Source organism: Asterias amurensis, chromosome 6 (assembly GCF_032118995.1).
Source record: "Asterias amurensis chromosome 6, ASM3211899v1".
NCBI classification, from domain to species: Eukaryota; Metazoa; Echinodermata; class Asteroidea; order Forcipulatida; family Asteriidae; genus Asterias; species Asterias amurensis.
In genome coordinates, this window is record NC_092653.1 from 11,090,822 (window position 1) to 11,111,199 (window position 20,378).

The 20,378-nt window shown below is 37.7% G+C and overlaps 1 protein-coding gene across 2 annotated transcripts in view; it reads left to right on the plus strand.

Moving 5' to 3' along the window:
* Positions 1 to 20,378, plus strand: part of LOC139938596 (uncharacterized) — a 37,805-nt gene that overhangs the window by 2,258 nt on the left and 15,169 nt on the right. For both annotated transcript variants that reach the window (XM_071934179.1, XM_071934180.1), the window contains exons 2-7: positions 3,087 to 3,173; positions 10,217 to 10,298; positions 11,196 to 11,393; positions 12,165 to 12,305; positions 12,991 to 13,126; positions 13,881 to 13,972. In XM_071934179.1, coding sequence (XP_071790280.1) covers positions 3,087 to 3,173; positions 10,217 to 10,298; positions 11,196 to 11,393; positions 12,165 to 12,305; positions 12,991 to 13,126; positions 13,881 to 13,972 — 736 coding nt within the window. The remainder of the gene's footprint in view (positions 1 to 3,086; positions 3,174 to 10,216; positions 10,299 to 11,195; positions 11,394 to 12,164; positions 12,306 to 12,990; positions 13,127 to 13,880; positions 13,973 to 20,378) is intronic.

A 20,378-nucleotide genomic window follows, 5' to 3' on the forward strand; every position in this document is an offset into this window, starting at 1 on the left:
CCGAGATCTGAACCATGGTCTATAGAGGTGAAAGACAGGACAAGATACAGCTACTAAAGCCAACCCAATGGCCCCTGATACATGTAAACCCAATACGTAGCCCTAGCTGGTCAAGGCTTTTACCCCATTCAAAGCATTCCAATATAATTACGATTTCCCAATGAAGGTCCAGTGTTGTTGACATCCTGGTTTCAGACAACTTAGAGTTTCATTCACCTTGAAAACCTTAAAAACCTTTGACAAAAATAATGTGTTTCCAATCTACAGCAAACTAAAGCCTACTACACAGTACATTCTGGGGAAAAAAAGCTAAATGTATTGCCTGCAATTGCAAACTTGAATGCTTTAGACTCTGATTTGTCAAATTAAATAGATGAAAGCATTTTAGGCAGATATTATGTGACATTACAATTGGCTTTTACGGTAGAAGTTGAACAAACTTTTGATCAAGGGAGCTTTTTCATACTTTGTGTTAGATTTATGTACAGATTAGTGCAAAGCTTTGATTGACCTACATATACTACTGAAATGAAATTGAGGAACCAGTCATATAGTGCGTGCTTGTATGCCTCATTGCACATTTCTTATGGTTTCTCTTGGCCGAACCGGCTTCTGATGTCCTAATGCCACAATCAAATCACTTTCGCTACCAAGATGATCTATTGTGCAAATGAAGGCATGTGTGCCCGGTGAACTTGGGAGAGCTGTAATGCATTTGTTTGCATAGCAACAGAACCCACAGCTTCCCTTGTTACACACACACACTCAGTACAATACAGTCCAAAGGCTTGTCCTTGTGTGACCTTCAATGTACAGAACTGAGATTTAAAGGGAAGGTACACGTTTGGTAATTGCCAAAGACCAGTCTTCTCACTTGGTGTATCCCATCATGCATAAAATAACAAACCTGTGAAAATTTGGGCTCAATCGATCATCGAAGTTGCGAGAAAATGATGAAAGAAAAAACACCCTTGTTAGACGAATTTGTGTGCATTCAGATAGGAATATTATTATTTTAGTGAGAAATTACCTCTTTCTCAAAAAATACACTACTTCAGAGGGAGTCGTTTCCCACAATGTTTTATACTATCAACAGCTCTCCAATGCTAGTTACCAAGTCAGTTTTTAAGTTAATATTTGTTTTGAGTAATTACCAAATGTGTACCTTCCCTTTAATGCAGCATAGGTTTACCACCAATAATAAACAATTGCTTGTTGAGTGAGTGCAGAAAATGCCTTAACAATTGGCTGATAAATTGTGAAGGTATGGAGCAGTAGTTTACAGTAAACATTATAAAATACATGTAGGCAACCTTGGCCCCAAAACACCATGTTACTATAACACCGCTGAAACCCCAAAATGCAAAAAATAAGCGAAGGCATAATCTATTAAATACATTAAAAAAACAAAATGTCTGTGAACATTTCCATTTTAAGCTTTGATTAATTGAACCATGCTTTTAGAAACTGTGTGTTTCTCCTAAAAATGTTCTTCCCCAGAAGGAAAAAAAGTGTTGTTCTTTTCACGAATTCCTTGGGTGGGTTTTCTTTTCCCTCCATCCAGTGATCTGATTTCAAGATGAATATTTCAGAAATACTACATGTAGCAGGGTCCTCCCAAAGCTTTTCCCCAAACTTTTGGGCGTTTTGGACCCAAATTTTTGAAGTTTGTCTGAAGCACGCTGAATTGAAACAAGGTCTTCTAAAGGTGTTCTACATGGTTTTTATATTAGTTTTAAAAGCCGTATAGCATTCTGTATGGTTTTCTGTTGATGTTTGATGTCTGTTGCTTTTATTTAGTTTAAATCGGCTTAATTTGGTGTGTATCAAAATGCGTAGCTGGTGCCTGGAGAGAACCCTATTGAACTTCCTGGTATTCGCTTAAAGACACTGGACATTATTGGTATCAGTAATTGTAAGACCAGTCTTACATGCATAAAATAATAAACCTGTGAAAATTTGAGCTCAATTGGTCGTCAAAGTTGCGAGAGAATAATGGAAGAAAAAGCGCCCTTGTCGCACAAGTTGTGTGCTTTCAAATGCTTGACTTTGAGACCTCAAAATCAATTTCTGAGGGCTCGAAATCAAATTCATGGAAAATAACTTCTTTCTCGAAAACTACGTAACTTCAGAGGGAGCCGTTTCTCACAATGTTTTATACTATCAACAGCTCTCCGTAATTCGTTACCAAGTAAGTTTTTATGCTAACAATTATTTTGAGTGAGTACCGATAGTGTTAAGTGCCTATAGGAACACGTTGCCTGAGATCGGTCGAGTTGGTCTTTGAAAAGCGTTTGTAACCGTTTGTTATAAAATCGATATGATTAGAAAAGATATTTTAAAAGTAGAATATAATGATCCACACAAGTATCACTCGAAATCGCATGGTTTTCCTCTTACCTCGTCGACAAACACGGTCGGCCATTTATGGGAGTCAAATTTTTGACTCCCATATATGGCTGACCGTGTTAGTTCGCAAAGTTAAAGGAAAACCACGCAATTTCGAGGCAAATATGTGTGGATCATTGTATTCTACTTTTAAAACATCTTTCCAACCATGCATTTTATAACGAATGGTTACAAACTGCTTTTTATAGACCAGCTCGTCCGATCCAAGGCAACGTGTTCCTTTAAACAAAAATCTTTACTGTTCATTCTTTCCTTATTGTAGGAAGGTGTAGCATGAACATTGTGGTATTGCATTGCCTCGTTCGCTGCAAATGAAAAAAGTATGACCCTGTTTTTTAATTGATCGCATCTAAACAAAATTCTTCTAACCACTTCTTTTTTTGGGGGGGGGGGGGTTTACCCATACACTGATGCGTGTTAGCACTGTATACTCTGTATACACTGTACTTTCCCGAGTCCTGTGAAAAAATATCACAGGCATGTTACTCGGGTGGGATTCAAACCCACGACCCTTGCAATTCTAGAGCAGTGTCTTACCAACTAGACTACTGAGGTTGCCCGGTAGCTAGAGGCAGTTCGAATCCTATGTTTTTGGCAGCGGGTACCGCAACGATATAAAAGATGTTAAATTTGATGGATAATTTCTTGATTTTGTTCTCGTCTTCCTCGTATTTCAGGAGTAACCTCAACTCAGCTCCAGATTCCTTGGCGGATGACTGGGACTTGGAGGATGGTAACCTGGAACAAGTTAATGTAGTCGTTAGGTAGGTGCTAAACATTAGTTTAGAATATTGACTCATCATCTAGGAGTTTAAAGGCAAAGAATATATGTACCTTTGGTTTTTGGATTCGTTTGATGGTTTTAATCCTGTGATGTAGATGCATGCATACAATAAAACTAACTTGTGAGAGTGTTATTTCAAAAGGTGGTCGCTTTTTTGAGATAAACAATTTGAGAAATGTAACTGACTATTGGGCATAAAAACTGATTTTACACTTTTAACACATTTTCAAAGTGGAATGTTTCGCACCTAGTGGACTTCCTTATTGGGGCCTGGAAAAAGGAAAGTTTTCAAGAATAATGTAATAAGTATTGAAAACTGTGAACATCGCCCTTTACTTTCCTTGGGGTGGATTTCATCAAGTGTAAGACTAGTCTTATCTCAAGTTATTTACTTGCCCTAACTTAGGACTAGCCTTAGTTTTCAATATCTCCTAGGACTGGTCCTAAATTAGGACCAGTCCTAACTCTTTGTGAAATTGACCCCTGGTCATTTAAAATCATCTCGAGAGTTTCAATGATTCTGTAGAATGGAGGCACATTAACCCATTTGGTTTATGTGCAAGAATTGAGGCAGTAGGGATCCTACAAAACCCTTGTTGATTATTATTGTTTGTGGCCTAGCAAACTGTGCGTTTTACTTGAACTCAGGAAGTTTTAGTAGCTCAGATTTTCAAACATGTTTTGTCATCAGATTTATCTACCTAACGTGATCACTGGTCAAAGTTACATTCACATACTCAAAACAAATTAACACAGTTTTACAATGAATTTTTCACATCCGAATTGGAAGAAATATTATGAGCATTTTAAACTAAAGTACCTTTAAATGTAGGTTGCACATTTTTCTAAATAGTAGCCTACAGGGCAAATTAAGAAACGTTAGTGTTTATAGCCTGTGGCAGTTTTTACCAAACAAGTGGTGCTAGTGTTTGGAGAGCCCTGCGGGCCTACATGTACCTGTACAGAAAACCATATGAACTAGAACATCAATGTTCCACCAGTTCCACCACTGACTGGGGAAGTTCCATTGAGTGCACATTTGAACTACTTGCACTCCACATTGTGTGTAGGAATTGTGTACCTGCCAAGCTTCATCCTACATTTTATGCAATATGACACTTGAGTCTGATTTATGACAGTACGGACCTGTCACTAGTGGCAACCTATAAATGGAAGGGTTAGCTTAGGTCATACTGCCTGTGAAGTTGACAATGGTGAGGTACATGAACCATAGTGGATGAACATGTACATCCTCCATTGTACAATAGTAAAGCATTCATGGTTAGTAGACCACTTGCTGGAATAAAAAGCTCTTATATTCAGGATAGGTCTAATGTGGCACAATCAGGCCCGTTACAAGGGGATGGGTGCCACAAAATCATGAAAAGGACAAAAACTACAGCCTCTCCCCCAAAACAAAACAAAATAATAATAATGAAAATGGTACGCACCCAAAAAAATGAGGGCAAAATTTGACAAAATATTTTGGCCTTCTCGTTTGAAAGAAAAGATATTTATTAGTTGTTAAATTTGCATCGGGGACGAAGAATATTCATTTGGGTTTTAGCACTGTATTCTCTCAGAAAAGATAGTGAAACAAGTACTGCCAATATTCTACATCAACACCATCAGCACACATTGCTAATATTTTTCACTCGCTGAAATCATAAAATTTTGAATTTGTGGCTGCTGTTAATTTTTTCCTCGTGAAAATTTATGAAATTTTAATCCAAGGACTAAAGCGTCAGTGAGGAAATAAGTGCAGGTGAGAGGGAAATCAGCACTTCCATTTTAATGACCGAGCTGGGTCTTTGTTCCTTTGATATAGAGCGATAGTTAAGTGTGAATTCTCGGAGATGATGCAACGACCGCTATGTTTAGATGCAAGAACAAAAGGAGAGCAGTGTTGCTTGGTTAGCCTGGATGGCGGGAGCAGGTGCTTCAGGACATTTGAGATCATGCCACTAAGGCCAAAGAAAAATGTTCAAAATTGTCGCGTCATCGCCCACTTCCTATTTGGAAACCTCCTCATTTTTAATGATTTTTTTTACGAAAAAAACCCCAAATGCTATAAATATGTATATATTTTAACGATCTCAGACAAAAACAAATTAATTTTGAAAAAAGCTCAGCCGGTTGTCTTTAAAAATGTGCCGGCTGATCATTAATAAAAAAAGAAAAAATGCCCTTCTCCTTCCTTTTTCATTATCAAAGGCGATTATTTCTCATTGTGACCAGTTTACATTTTGTATAAAAATAATGTTATTCTTGGTAATGTGACGTCTGAAACAAAGTCCGAGCTGCTTTCAAGCTTGTTGAGATTGGAGTGTAGACTTACCCTAAGGGTCATATCTAAGGTGGTTTTGGAGTAAACAGGCTGGGCCCAATTTCATGGCACTGCTTTAAAACTTCTGTGCTAACAGCACCCTGTCTGTAAAAAGCGTGTGTAAAAAGGCCATGGCAGTGCGAGTACGCAGAATTTCTAAGAATTTAAGCAGCGCTATGATACTGGTCCCAGCTTATTTCATTTCAAGGACTCCAAGAAAAGTGAACTTAATCACACTAGCCAAGAACCCAAATGAAGAGAAGACTGGGAAAGAAGTTTTAGTTTAAGATGTTTGGAGGAAAACCCAAGAATATTTTTTCAGAGAAAACCCAAGCAGTTGGGTCAGGTACTATAATGCATAGGGACTGAAAACCTGATCTTGGCGTGGTTCAAACTAGGTTTATAGAGGTGGAAGGCAAAGGAAGAAAAGATACCACTAAAGCCCCTTTCACACAAGAGCAATTTTGCAAGGGTCCCTTGCTAAATTGTAGCATGGTTGTAAGATTTTACAAAATGCACCTATGTGAAAGGACAATATTTTTGGGACTTTCCAGGGTCCCTTGTCAAATCTTGTCCAACATTGCTACATTTTGTCGGAGGTCCGGATCTATGACAAAATCTTATACTACATCATCGTGTGAAAGGAACCCTTGTTTATTGAACGACGTCCTAGGTGAAAATGCCCATACAGCGCATGCTATTGTGGGTGCTATGATCAGGATTACCAATTTGTCATATCACTCTCATGTCGCACAAGGGTTGTTAGTTTTTTAACTTTGCAGTGTGAAAGCTCACAAAATCTGTCGTGCATGGTGATCACAAAAACAATCCACGCTCATAATTTTGTAATATTGTAGCAAGGGACCCTGTCTACATTTTGGCCATTGGGCATTGTTGGTTGTCAGGAGTGGAATCAGTTGTGTGCTAGGATTTTTCAAGTTATATCAGCGGGAACATAAGCTTTGTGTTATGTTTTGTGTAATCACCTGAAGCAAGGACACGTTGAGCAACAAGACTCATAGAATCTAGAAGAATGGCTTTGGGATATTGTCTTGTACAGGAGCCCAGGGACCGCCGAGTCTTGGGCCAGTTTGTTTTTAAGCTTGTGAATTTAACATGTCTGTGCTCGTAGAGCGAGAGGCCATTTGGAAAGTGCAGTTTATTTGTTTTTGACAATTGCATCATTCAGCAGATGGGAAGACCATGTGGAGTGCGAAGCCCTGTTGAGGAGCGATTTCGGCCAGCAGTTTTGCATTGCAAATTATTTAGACTAAAGCTGTGTTTAAAGCCTGTATTTCAGATGGACTTTTTCTGCCGCTGTCACGCAGAAAGTTACCTTGACTAGCTGTGGTGTAATTCTACCATGTGTTTCCACCTGGACTTATTTTCCGCGATGTTTTAGTTGATAGTGAGGTCAGTTTACCATGTGTCTCCATTGGATTTAACTTTGTCATATTTGCAGAAAAGTTGTGGTACATCTTCAACAAAAAAAGCTTTTTATAGCTTGTTCTGTGCTCACTGAACGCATTTGAGTAGCAACTTTTGACTTCTTGAGTAGCAAGTGGTGCTCTTTGAGTAGCAACTGATTCATTTTGTGTTTCATCTTGCTTTGCTTTTGTACAATAAGGGAAGTTGTTATCTGCCTGTGACTGTACGGCTTTTGTGAATGTTCGTCATGTTTTTAGCCGACAGGTTTTTTTTTCAGTCATGGATACTGCATGCTTATAAAGGCAGCTCATGGATCCAGGATTCCTCCACAAATGACCATTCGTTGACATTTGCTCCTACAGATTAGCTCCAAATGTCTCTTCTAGTAAATAGGATAATTGAATAGAAAAGATTTTTAAAGCTTACTGATCAAATAGTTTTCCATTATTTGTTTCAGTAATGCCGATTGCACACAGTGTAATCTTTAGTCAATATTCAACGTTGACTGAAGCACTTACAAAAAGCTAATAAGTAAATACAGGAGTGCTTCAGATTCTCTTTGGATACAGTGGTGTCTATAAGCTTTTCAAACACCATTTTCTCAAAGTTTTGACACTTCCCATTGAAACAAACCCCGTACAACCTCAATGGGAACTTGGAAGAACCTCAAGTTTGGTGTGGTGTTTTTATCTTTATAACTATCAGTGTACACAGTTGCTCTTCCTCATTTCTTTTTCATGGTTAGTCCTTAATCCACAAAGTCTGTAGCATCAATTGTCAAACTTTCAAACTTACTCCAAAGCCATGTTGAAATTGTGTAAGACCAGTAGATTTTGGTCAACATGTAGATTCAGCATTGTCCTCTAATAAGCGCAGCTTTAGTGCAACCTGTACAAGCTTCTTATTTAAGCACAACAATGCATCTTCTTCTCAGAGAAGATCAGAGAAGGGCAATTTACGCATAAAGCTGCCTTGGAGCTAAGCTTGGAGGTAACAACAGGTGAACAACCAGTTACTGGGTGTCATTGTGTGACAAATGTACACATTACCTAGATAGGGTTTCATACAAGTAGACGACCCTCCAGGGCCAATAATAGCCCACCACCTATAGGAACCAACTCCCTGATGCTCTTACTCCTTGTTGTCTGGCTGGATTTGGATTCATTTGACTGTAGTAGAATAAGCTTTTGTTGGGTTTGGAGATAATTATATAGTCTGGCCATGCTTTGTACCATGGTGTGATGGAGCTCTATGGTTATATGCAGCCAGCTGTACAGTGATTATTACAGGTCTTATGTTCAGGAACATTCATGTGCACAATGCTGTTTGTCTACTCCAGCAGGGTAGGGTCTTTCAGTGTTCGTTGTGTTTGGGATCGGATTGTAAGATGATATGGTTCTCTCTGAGGGTGGATGAAAGATATACCTTGATGTTTTTAGCTTCACACTTATACCTTTGGCAGTCCACAAATTGTCCATAAAAAATCTACTTAAAGCCATTATACACTTTCGGTAAACAGTATTGTCCAAGTCCCACACTTCGTGTACATCACAACTTATATACAAAACAACAAACCTGTGAAAATTTAGGCTCAATCGGTCATCAGAGTCTGGAGAAAATAACGGGAAAACCCACTCTTGTTTCCGCACGTTTCGTCGTGTAATGACATGTGTTTAAAATAAATCTGTAATTCTTGCTATCGAGAATTGATATTGTTTGAATGTTTTCTCAAAAAGTAAAGCATTTCATAGAATAATATTTCAAGAGAAGTCTTTCACCATTACCTTCTGTAAACCCTGTAAATTATTTGTAAATCTGTGAACTTTTGTTTTTGTCTTTACCGAAAGTGTATAATGGCTTTAAAAAATAATCTGCTCATTGTGTGCCCAGAAGAAGGACTTATTGAAAAGTTGCTGGAGAAACCTGAGTCGCAAGCAAAATGTGCAAAATTGTGTTTCAAGACAACCGAGTGTCAAGGTTTGATCAATGAACAATAAATCATTACTGGAATGTGAAATTCTGGGAATGGGAAAAACTTGTTTCGGGAGTAAGCAACAAAAATGTAACAGAAATGCAACAAGTTGTTGTAGTCACGAGCCTATTGATTGCTTTTTGCAGCCTTTTGTTACTTGAATATACACTTTGTGTCCTTCAAGGACTTAAAATAGAGCCTTGCGCCCTTACCTTCGGGCAACACACAATGTACTCTTTTGTGCAATTATTGTTTGTAGTATTTTCATCCACGGTGTGTTTCACACCAAACCAGGACCAAGCCTTGTACACTGCGATTTGCACTGTTCAAGTCACAAGGGACAATTAAAATCATGACGATGATGAGAGCGTAATTGATAAAATGTTTTTTAAACATGTATACTGTACACCAAGAGATTCTTCTTAGAACATCCACAACTCAAATTTATTTATATATATTTGTTTATATACTTTTTATTTTATGCAAGTCGCCAGACACACAAGGCCTGAAGGCCACTTCAAGGCATGGGCTACAATTATTTTTCTTCCAGAGGCTGTTGCCACCTACTCCTACAAGTAGGGCTGAAACAGGGTTACCCCTTTTACAGTCCATACGCATGTAGGCTTAAATATCATCAGTCCGAAGCCTGGCCGGTAGAGCAGAAAACACTACCTCCCCAATTTTACATAGCAGGTGTCACGACCGGGATTCGAACCCCCGCTCGGCCATGACAACCAAACATTGTACGACCACCATGCAAAATTTCAAATTCTTCTATAAAATACATGGAAAAATACTAGGCCTAGAATATTCTTCTTCTGCATCTCAAAATTACTTTAAAACTTACAAAGTCAGTTTCCCCTGATACTTGAAATAAGAAGTTGCATCCCCTTAAGGTGATCCCTCGGCTGCCATTTCCCAGATTGTATATCATAAGTAAACATGGGTGTGATTCCTGGCTAAACAGCAGTAGGCCTACAGGTTGTGTGGCTTCTGACTCACTGGCACCCCAGGACAAAGATATTGACAAAATAAGGGATACAACAAACATTAGGGCAAGATAGCTCAGTTGATTGAGCGCTAGCACATTTAAAACCTGGTTCTTTCCTCCATATTCAATACAACAATACCTAGGTGGGTGCCGAAGCACACAGCTCCAACAGTGTTTTCTGTTTGAACTTTCAGCACTGTAACTTCAGGCAGGTTTCAAGTTGCTCTTGATTAATAATATCCACTTTTCACACAGGTTTGCAAGATTTTTATATTTAATCCCCTTCGTTTAATTTCATTCTGCCAGGGTTCGACCGGTGAGTGATGCAGAGAAGAAAAGGACGGATAAAGATTGCGTCAAAATCCAGCACAATTCATCCTCAATAACGGTTAGTTACCATAAACGCTCTTGTTTCAACTTCATTTTGATTTAAAAGATTAACCCTTGTTAGCGGCCACGCGCGTCTTGTACCAAAATGCCATGGCCGCAACTGCAGTTAATTGGCCACAAGATTTGTGATTTATAATTCAGCCTGCTGGCTGCAACAAGCAGATGTGTTTAATAAACCAGTAAAAATAAAAATAACAACAATATTTTCATTTACAGATAGAGGTAATAAGTAAGGTCATGTCCGGATATGAAATTTTCCAATGTTTGATTTTAACATAACATCCTGATTTTAAAAACCAAACAACTTTTCTGTTTCATGTTAATTTTGTTGACATTTTTAAAAATTGATTAAATAAATTAACAAATAAGGCGATGTCTGAGCTTTTTGTGATGATTATATTATTAGTGAATGGTCTCTAAAGGGTTAATGTACTTGAAGAAGATATCATTAAAAAGTTGCACATTTTCTTAAAAGCTAATTGAATGTTAAGCATTTTTAAATTCGCTTAGAAACATTTTGTATGAAGCAACATATAAACGTTTTTTTTGGATCTGACGGTAGGTTGCAACATTTATATGAATTTACTTTTGAAAACAAAAACTAAACATAATTCATAAGTTCTTATTTCCTGACTTTTCAGTGAAACTTAGCCTCCAAATAAACACTTGTGTTATGTTCTTGCAACGCAAAATTGTATTTTTATTATGGGTTTAGTAAAAACACTCCTTGCAGCCCAAAAGCTGAAATGCACAGTGATCGTACATGAATATAAGAAAAGCAAACTAAACGTAAATACAGTGCATACACAAATGAAATTTAAAAAAAAACACCAAAATGTATGGAATAATTCTCCTGGAATGACGTTCTAACTTTTCCACAAATATTTCTTTGTAGTTGGAGACTCCGGAGAAGTCCAAAACTTTTACATTTAGCGCAGTCTTCGACAAGGACACTACGCAGGGAGAGGTACTGGAGAAATGCGGTATTAAGCAGATGATTGAGATGGCGGTAGACGGGTACGCATGTACAACGTTTGCGTACGGGCAGACTGGATCTGGGAAAACATACACAATCACGGGACCCATCAACCAGGTAAAATAGTGACAAATATAAGTTTAGTGTCATTTTTTACTTTCTTTTAACCAGCTCAAATTTGTTTTTGTTTGTTTCTCTGATCTCCGTCATCAAAATTTACATCAATTCAATTCAACAACATTTATTTCCATGCGGTCATCATTGGGCCTTTTCCTGGAATAGGAAAATCACAGTAGTTGTTCACAGAAAAAAATGTAGACTAAGTTGTCCCTGCATGCACTGATTTTCCAGGGGGAAAAAAACAACTAATGGAGAAACAGGTGTGCACAGTTGTTCTTAAACCCTTTTCCTTCCATGGCCTTTGTGGCTTATGTGGCTGTTTTTGTGTCCTTCCTCGAGCCACAAGTAACTACAGTTGCTTCTCATAACCCATGAGGAAATGGGTTCAACTGAAGGGCAGAGATGGTTCTTGTGATTGATTTAGCTTAGTGTGCTCAGATTTAGCAGCACAGGCTATACTTTCTAGGGGAATGAAATAAATGGCCAGGGGTAATAATGTGTGAGGCGCAATGATCTTTCTTTGAAATTGTGCTTTAAAAGAATCAATATTATTACTATGTTGCTACAAAAATCTTTGCATATATGCTGCCATCCTGAGGTCAAACTGTGTGAACTCGCATGCCTGTCACTCACAACCATTAGTCAATAAGAGGTGTTCCTTTTACCTCAGTGAGGGCGCTGTTTACGTCTGTGACGTAAAAATGCAAGGTAGTCTTAACAGTAAATAATTCTGATACCCCGACTGATTGTGTTTCGTCTCTATTGCAGGATGCTTTAAGGCAGACAGAGTATACCTATGGACTTATACAGCGTTCCTTCGTTCATCTCTTTGACGTCCTAGGTCAGAAGTCAGGATCTAATGTTAACTACACTCTCAGTGCTTCCTATTTGGAGATATACAATGAACAGGTGGGTCCAGAGTGTAAGAATGACTGTTAAGCTTGTTGTGCGCATCTTCTTTGAACTTTATTCATGCGCGCTGCCATTTTAGCAGTATGGCAAATGGTTAAGTTTCTCATTGTTTGGTGTCGTGAATTTAAAAGGGATGTATACGTTTGGATATCACTCTCAACATAAATGGCAATTAAACTTACTTTAAGTGCAGCAGCTTTTGATGTACAGTATAAAGCATTTTGAGAAATTATTTCACTTTAAAGAGATGTGGTTACTGAAAAAGATGTCCGTTTTATGCCCCCCAAATTTGAATCTGAGAAGCGTTACTGTCAGTTACGTAAACGGCTGTTGATGGGCGATGTTTACACATACAAAACATTTCTTTGAAAGTTCAGAGAGTTTCATCTTCTAGACCAAGAGAAGTCCACTAGGTAATCAAATTTTGATTGAATTTTTAACTCGTAGTTCTTCTCTTTTAGACAAAAATATATACTACAATCCTACCGTATCAATTTCTCTTCACGCCCAAACTTACCACAGAGAAAGACTCTGCTAGGTTCGATAAACTGTTTACATTTTTACTACAGGTCATTGGTAAGAAGTTTGCAACAGCTAATTTCTTTATTTTCAAAAAGAAGGAACTTAACTTACAATGCTGTTATTTATGCCTTTTCTCCTCTTTATTTGCTCATGTGTGTAGGTAAAAGACTTACTGAACCCATCTGGACGAGACTCACTGCCGGTCCGATGGTCCAAAGATAAGGGATTCTACGTTGAGAATCTATTCATTGTAGACTGCGAGACATTGGACGATCTATTAGCAATCTTAGAAGAAGGTAAGAAAGTTTTTGCAATTCAAAGGCAACATCATATTAGCTAAGGCCTTCAAGAAAGACTCTGCTAGGGTCGAAACATCGGGCCATTAACTTTTTTTTTGCATCTATTCCATAGGTCCTTTTGGTTTGTAAGTTGTTTGCAACAGCTAATTTTAACATAAATGCAAAAATAGTTAATGTCCTGACACTTAGACCCTAGCAGAGTCTTTCTCAAAGGCTTTAGCTATAAGAGGATTTTGCCTTCGAGTAACATAACGGTGTAAGTTAAGTACATGTTTAAAAAATGCTTAAATTGTTTGTAGGTTCTAACATGGGCTGTTTAGTACCCATTTTATCTTGTAAAATAGTAACTGGCCATTGTTTAATATTTAGCATTTACTTTTTTAACCTCAGCTACACTTTATAAGTATAGATTAACTTTTTGTTTCAGGTTTTGTGATGTATTTTTTATAACGAATCCAACCCGGTTATGGTTGCCAAGAAAACGATCCTTATTCTTATTCTAACAGAGAGTTTGTCTCTGCAATTCTCACTAGAGTCTTAAGCCCGATTCACACTTCCTGCGAATGTGAATGCGATACGAATGTTGACGTCACAAATTCGCAACGAAAAATTTGCAGCAGTTCAACTCCGCTCAACTCACTTGCGAATACCGCTGCGAAAGGAGGGGTGTGACGTCAAATTCACTTCGCATTCGCATGAAGTATCAAGCAGGCTTTACTCCTCTTTGTACTTATTTCTTCTTCTTCATCAGGTATGGGCCAGAGACAGATAGCAACAAATAACATCAATGAATACTCTAGCAGAAGTCACACCATTGTATCATTACAGATTGACTGCGAAATGGTGAGTAAATGTCAATATTAGCCCTGTTCATCATTCCTGCAATGCAAATGAATTTTGATGTCACAATTTCGTAACAAACATTTCGGGAGAGTTTCCCTGTGCTGTCAAATTCTCTTCACACAAAGCATTCAGAGGAAGTTCGCTTGAGCTTAAAGGTACTGGACACTATTGGTAATTACTCAAAATAATTGTTACATGTACAGTACCAGCCGCAAGTAATTCCAAACCCCCGCGAGTTCGGAATGGGTACCCGCGAGTAAACTGCGTGGCGGGTACGAGGACCCCCGCACCCCCGCGGGTATTTTGCGGGGACGGAACGGGGTCCACGCGAGCGGTGGTACTTGCAAGCGGCAAGTTTTGCGGGGCCACACAAGGTCCCCGCAACAAGTCTAGTAATAACTTCACGCATGGGTTAGCATGAATGCCTTCAATGATAATAGGGAAGGCGGCCTGAATAATTGTACACAAAAGAATTCTTTAATGCCGCTTGAGACTTTGAAGAATGTCAGTTTCCGTCTTTTATTAATGCCGTCATTCGAGTTGGGGTACATTTTTTTACAAGTTAAGAATGTCCGACCTCCCCTGCTTGTTATATTTGTGCTGTCCTTGGACAATAAACAATTTGTTTTAATGGTAAAATGGCCGCTGTATTCCGACTGATAATATTGCTGGCATTCGAGATGGGGAACATTTTTGTACAAGTTAAGAATGTCGGACCTCCCCTTGTTATATTTTTGACAATTTTTTTTAATGGTAGAATGTCCGTTTCCGTCTTTTAATAGTGCTGGCATTCGAGTTTGGGATTTTTTTTTTTACAAGCCAATAATGTCGACCTACCCTCTTTATTATTTTTGCCGTTGTGGGAAAATGCATTTAATATTTTTCTTTTAAATGGTAGAATGTCCATATTCTGTCTTTTAATATTGCCGGCATTCAAGTTGGGGAACATTTTTTTACAAGTTCAAAATGTCGGACCTCCCCTCGTTGTTATATTATTGCCGTTGTGGGACAATGCATTTAATTTTTTTATTTTATGGTAGAATGTCCGTATTCCGTCTTTTAATATTGCCGGCATTCCAGTATTGGGGAACATTTTTATCAACGTAATAATGCCGAACATACCCTCCTTGTTATATTTTTGCCGTTGTGGGAAAATGCATTTAATAATTTTCTTGTAAAAGGTAGAATGTCCGTTTTCTGACTTTTAACATTGCCGGCATTGGAGTTGGGGAACATTTTTTTACAAGCTAATAATGTCGGACCTACCCTCGTTGTTATATTTTTGCCGTTGTGGGAAAATGCATTTAATATTTTTCTTTAAAATGGTAGAATGTCCGTCTTCCGACTTTTAATATTGCCCGCATTCCAGTATTGGGGAACATTTGTTTTACAAGCTAATAATGTCGGACCTCCCCTCGTTGTTATATTTTTTGCCGCTGTTGGAAAATGCATTTAATGTTTTTCTTTTAAAAGGTAGAATGTCCGTTTCCCTCTTAATATTGCGGGCATTTGAGTTGGGGGAACATTTTTTTTACACGTTCAGAATGTCGGACCTACCCTCGTTGTTATATTTTTGCCGTTTGGGAAAGTGCATTTAATATTTTTCTTTTAAATGGTAGAATGTCCGTATTCCATCTTTAAATATTAAAAGTTGGATTATGGACATTCTACCTTAAAAGAAAAATGTTTGAATGCATTTTCCCACAACGGCAAAAATATGACAGCGAGGGGAGGTCGGCTTCTTAGCTTGTAAAAAAAAACGTTCCCAAATACTGGAATGCTGGCAATGACAAAGTCGGAATACGGACATTATACCATTTTAAAAATAATTGTTTTTGTCCCACAACGGCAAAAATATAACAAAGAGGGGAGGTCCGACAAAGGGGGAATGATTGTGCCATTTTCAATGTTTGCTGTAACATCTGGGAAAAACAAGTGGATGTGGGAGGAATCATTGAGGAATCGACCATAACGGCACTTGGGGACGCTCTATGGACAGCAATATTAAAAAATTTCAGTGTTAAAACCAAATGGTTGCATAAATTAAAAAGACGAGTAGGCCTATGGACATTCTTTTCTTACCAACTAATTGTTTTGTAAGTAGTATACAAATGTCCCACAACGACAAGTTATAAAAAAGATGGAAGTTATATTAGAGAATGGAGGAATGATTGCAATACATTCATGCCAAGCTCGTTCCCACGGGTCAGGAATCCACACTCAGTCATGTTTTATGTAAACGCAGGCAACGAGTGTGAGGAATAAGGGGAAATCCCAGACTGAGCAATATTTGGAGAAACACGTGCACGATGTCACGGACCCTCATTGGACAACACTTTCGGTTGCCACTTTTCATGAATGAAGTGGACGGGATCAAATCGTTGAATCATTTGACTGGTTGGCCTGTAAATATTGTGTAGGCACCTGGTGGATACAATTGCAAGGACAACATTAACTGTAAATCTCCAGAATAAGAAAAGCTGGGAAGGTGCTGAGAACATCGTCTCGTGTGACAAGGGTGCTTTTTCTTCCATTATTATCTTGCAACTTCGACAAGCAGTTGAGTTCAAATTTTCACAAGTTTGTTATTTTGTGCATACATGTTACTATTATTTTGTGCATATATGTTACTAGGATACACTAAGTGAGAAGACTAAGTCTTTGACAATTACCGAAAGGTGTCCAGTGTCTTTAATACATTAGGGTATTTATGCCGAAAGTCTCAGTGTGCTTTGCGATGCTGAATAAGCATATCTGGTAATAATAATAATAATAATAATAATAATAATAATAATAATAATAATAATAATAATAATAATAATAATAATAATAATAATAATAATAATAATAATAATAATAATAATAATAATAATAATAATAATAATAATAATAATAATAATAATAATAATAATAAGATTTGTAATGCGCATGTATCCACCCTGCTGGGTGTTCAAGGCGCAGTAAATGTGTCTGAAGTTCAAAAGAGCGTGATATATGAAAAGATAATATGAAAAGATATATGAAAAGATAATTAGATATTAACACGTTCTGTGCAGTGATTGTTTGTTTTAAATGGTACATGTGTACGTTATCCAGGCTATCTGCTGAAATATCGCTCTGTCCATATATACAACTGTATTAATACCTCCGATGGTGTCCAGGTAATGTTGAAGGGTGTATTGTGGTCTCGTTGTATCAGTGAACATCAAAATTGCATGTCTATCTGGTTAAGCACACCATTAGATGCCCATTATTGTGGTGGGCCCACTGTCATTAACCTGTTATTTAGGATTTGAATGGTGCGAATACAATCAAATGACACTGTGTACAATACTCTTCATGAGTTGTAATGTGGTGGTTCTGCGAATGTCTGACAACTCAACTTTTCATTCAGTGTTCTCTGATTGTCTTTTAAAGCAATCACACAACATCGGTAAACAGTATTGTCCAAAGGCCCACACTTCCTGTATCACAACTTATATATAAAATAACAAACCTGTGAAAATTTAGGCTCAATCCGTCATCGGAGTCGGGAGAAAATAACGGGAAAACCCACCCTTGTTTCCGCACGTTTCGCCGTGTCATGACATGTGCTTAAAATAAATGCGTTATTCTCAAAAAGTAAAAGCATTTTGATGCTCCTGTGAACAGTGAAAAGAATGCAGGCCAAGACTTGCACAGCGGCAACAGAGGCCATGGCCTCTGTTGCTCTAGTCTTGTTCTTGGTGCCCCTTCAAAAGTAACCCATAGACTTTTAAATAAAATTTCCAATGGAAGTGTTCTTTATGAAGTAAAAAGAAGGTGACATTCCAGGCCTTGGATTAAGGAATTTATGATGATTCATGAGATGGCATGCTTGTATTTGCCTGTCAAAATAACTTCACAGAGGTTGAAGGAATATCTGCAGTAAACAGTTGATGTAATTTGTTTGCAGTTGTCAGAGTGGAGAAAAAAACGCATTTTGGTTTTATTTTTGATTCCCTGTGTGTGTGTTTTGGCTTCCTTACTTGTACTGAAAACCAGTACAGACCTATATAAAGTATTTGCTGAATCGATCCGTTTATTTTTCTGCCACATCGTGGGTATAATGAACAGGACACACCTTTCTGCTATCATTGCATTGCCATATTGTGTATCTATATTTATTTATTTTTTCCCCCATAAATATTTGTATTTTTGTATGTAACAAAATAATATATATTTGTAAATATATCTGTAAAAATTGTCTTAACTCAGCCTCTGGCTGCGATGACATTTTATTAATAAACCATGTAAATTAAATTAACCCATTAGCTGTAGTCGTTTCTCTTAGGTGAGCCATTTCCAGCATTGCTAGTGTGCATATACTCATTCATCTAAACCTGACCTGGTATTTGCTTGTTCAAAGTACACGCAAAAACGAATGTCAACACGCTTGAACTAGACTAGCCGCTTGACATTTGTCCCTTGCTACAGTGTACTGCACAACATGGTGCCTTTTGTTCCAGCACGGAGCAGTTTATAAATCGTGAAGTTGAACTCGGACTACAAAAGCACGTAGCGTTTGTTCACGATAACCTTCAAGTGGTTGAGCATAGTTATTATCTCTTCTTACTATGTAATCTTCGATTGGGAAATTCCAGGTGACCATCTGATGAGCGCACGATGATGCCATTTTTTAGGGACCTAATAGTGAGGAACAGATTGTTGTGATGGGAATTGCGTTGATATTGTTTCAATCGTTTGTGTGTGTCGATGGGTTGTGTATGATTGAAATGGTGTATTGTGTAAGCAATTTTGTAATGAATCCCACAGGAACACGTGGCAGGGCCTTGGCCCAACTTCACAGAACTGCCAGATTTTTGTGCTTAAAGGAACATTACAGATTTGGTTTTTGCTGCAAAACAGTTGCTGGCAGTGTAAGCACTTTATGTAATCCATCGGATACACAAACTGACAAACTTGCAGAAGTTTGAGATCGAACGGCAATCTGGGTCATGAGAGAATAGTGAAGCAAAAAACCGATTACAAATTTTGCATTGCATCGATGCCAAAATGAAAATGAATGAAACGCTCACTGAGCGATAAACTCCAAACGCGAAGTTACATTATTTATTTCTCACTAAATATGACATTTCAGACAGAAATATTTCAAGGGATGTTTTCAACTATCATCATCATTAGACCGTGTAAGTTTTATGTAAATCTGTGATCTTCACGATTTTTGTTCCTTACCAATTCTGTAACGTTCCTTTAAAGGACACTATTGGTAATTACTCAAAATATTGTTATCTTAAAACCTTTCTTGATTACGAGAAATGGGGAGAGGTTGATAGTATAAAATATTGAGAGAAACAGCTCCCTCTGAAGTGACGTAGTTTTCCAGAAAGAAGTAAGTTTCCACGAATGTAATTTTGAGACCTTGGATTAGAATTGGAGGTCTCAAAATCAGGAATCTTAAAACTTTGTGTTACCATGGTGTGTCATGGGTGTTTTTCTTTCATTAATATTTTGCAACTTTGACGACGGATTGAGCTCAAATTTTCACAGGTTTGTTATTTTATGCATGTTGAGATACACCAACTGTGAAGACTAGTCTTTGACAATTACCAATAGTGTCCAGTGTCTTTAAAGATTTTCTGTTGAGCAAAACTAAGCAGGAAACCAGTCATAGATGCCTGTACGTGTGATACCATGTTTTGGCTGGTAACCTTTATCTGATATGGTAAGGCAAAAAAAATTATGCTAAGCTACTTGTTGTGCTTAAGTAGCTGAGCTCTATAAAATTTAATTGAAACTTAATTTTTTTAAGATTTTGGAAATCGATTGTTAAATGTTAGTGTTAATTGAAAAAAAAAGGGCATTTTACGACGAAACGTTACTTTGGAGTTTGTCTAAATTTACATGTAAAATAAAATAGAATAAATAAAAAAATGCCCGGACACCCTTTCGGCTAGTGTTATTACCACGGCTATAACAAGTCAAATGCCAGTTACAAAGTTTCCAGGGTCTGTCATATTTGCCTAATTTCCTACTGTACAGTGGCAGGGCTGATTGAAAAGTTGTAAGTTTGTGTCATTATTTCCACATAAGTTCAAGAGATTTACATAAAATCACAACTGAGAAATGTTTGTGGTGTGCCACCTTCATGTCAAGAATGATTACAAATAAAAAGTGCAATCCCCATAAAACATAAGATTTCATGCTTTCTTTTGCCGGGCTGTGTACAAATCCTGCCAGCGAGGAAGTCCTGGGCTCAATTTCACAACGCATATAAATCCACCGTAAGACAAACTGTCAGTATTAGCTTTGTGATTTTAATTGTGACATCACACTTTACTAAGCAACTAAGATTGATTTCCAGTTAAGATCAATCAAAGCTCGTTGTGAAATCGGCCCTTGTCCCTTTCTGTGGCTCTTTTGTATG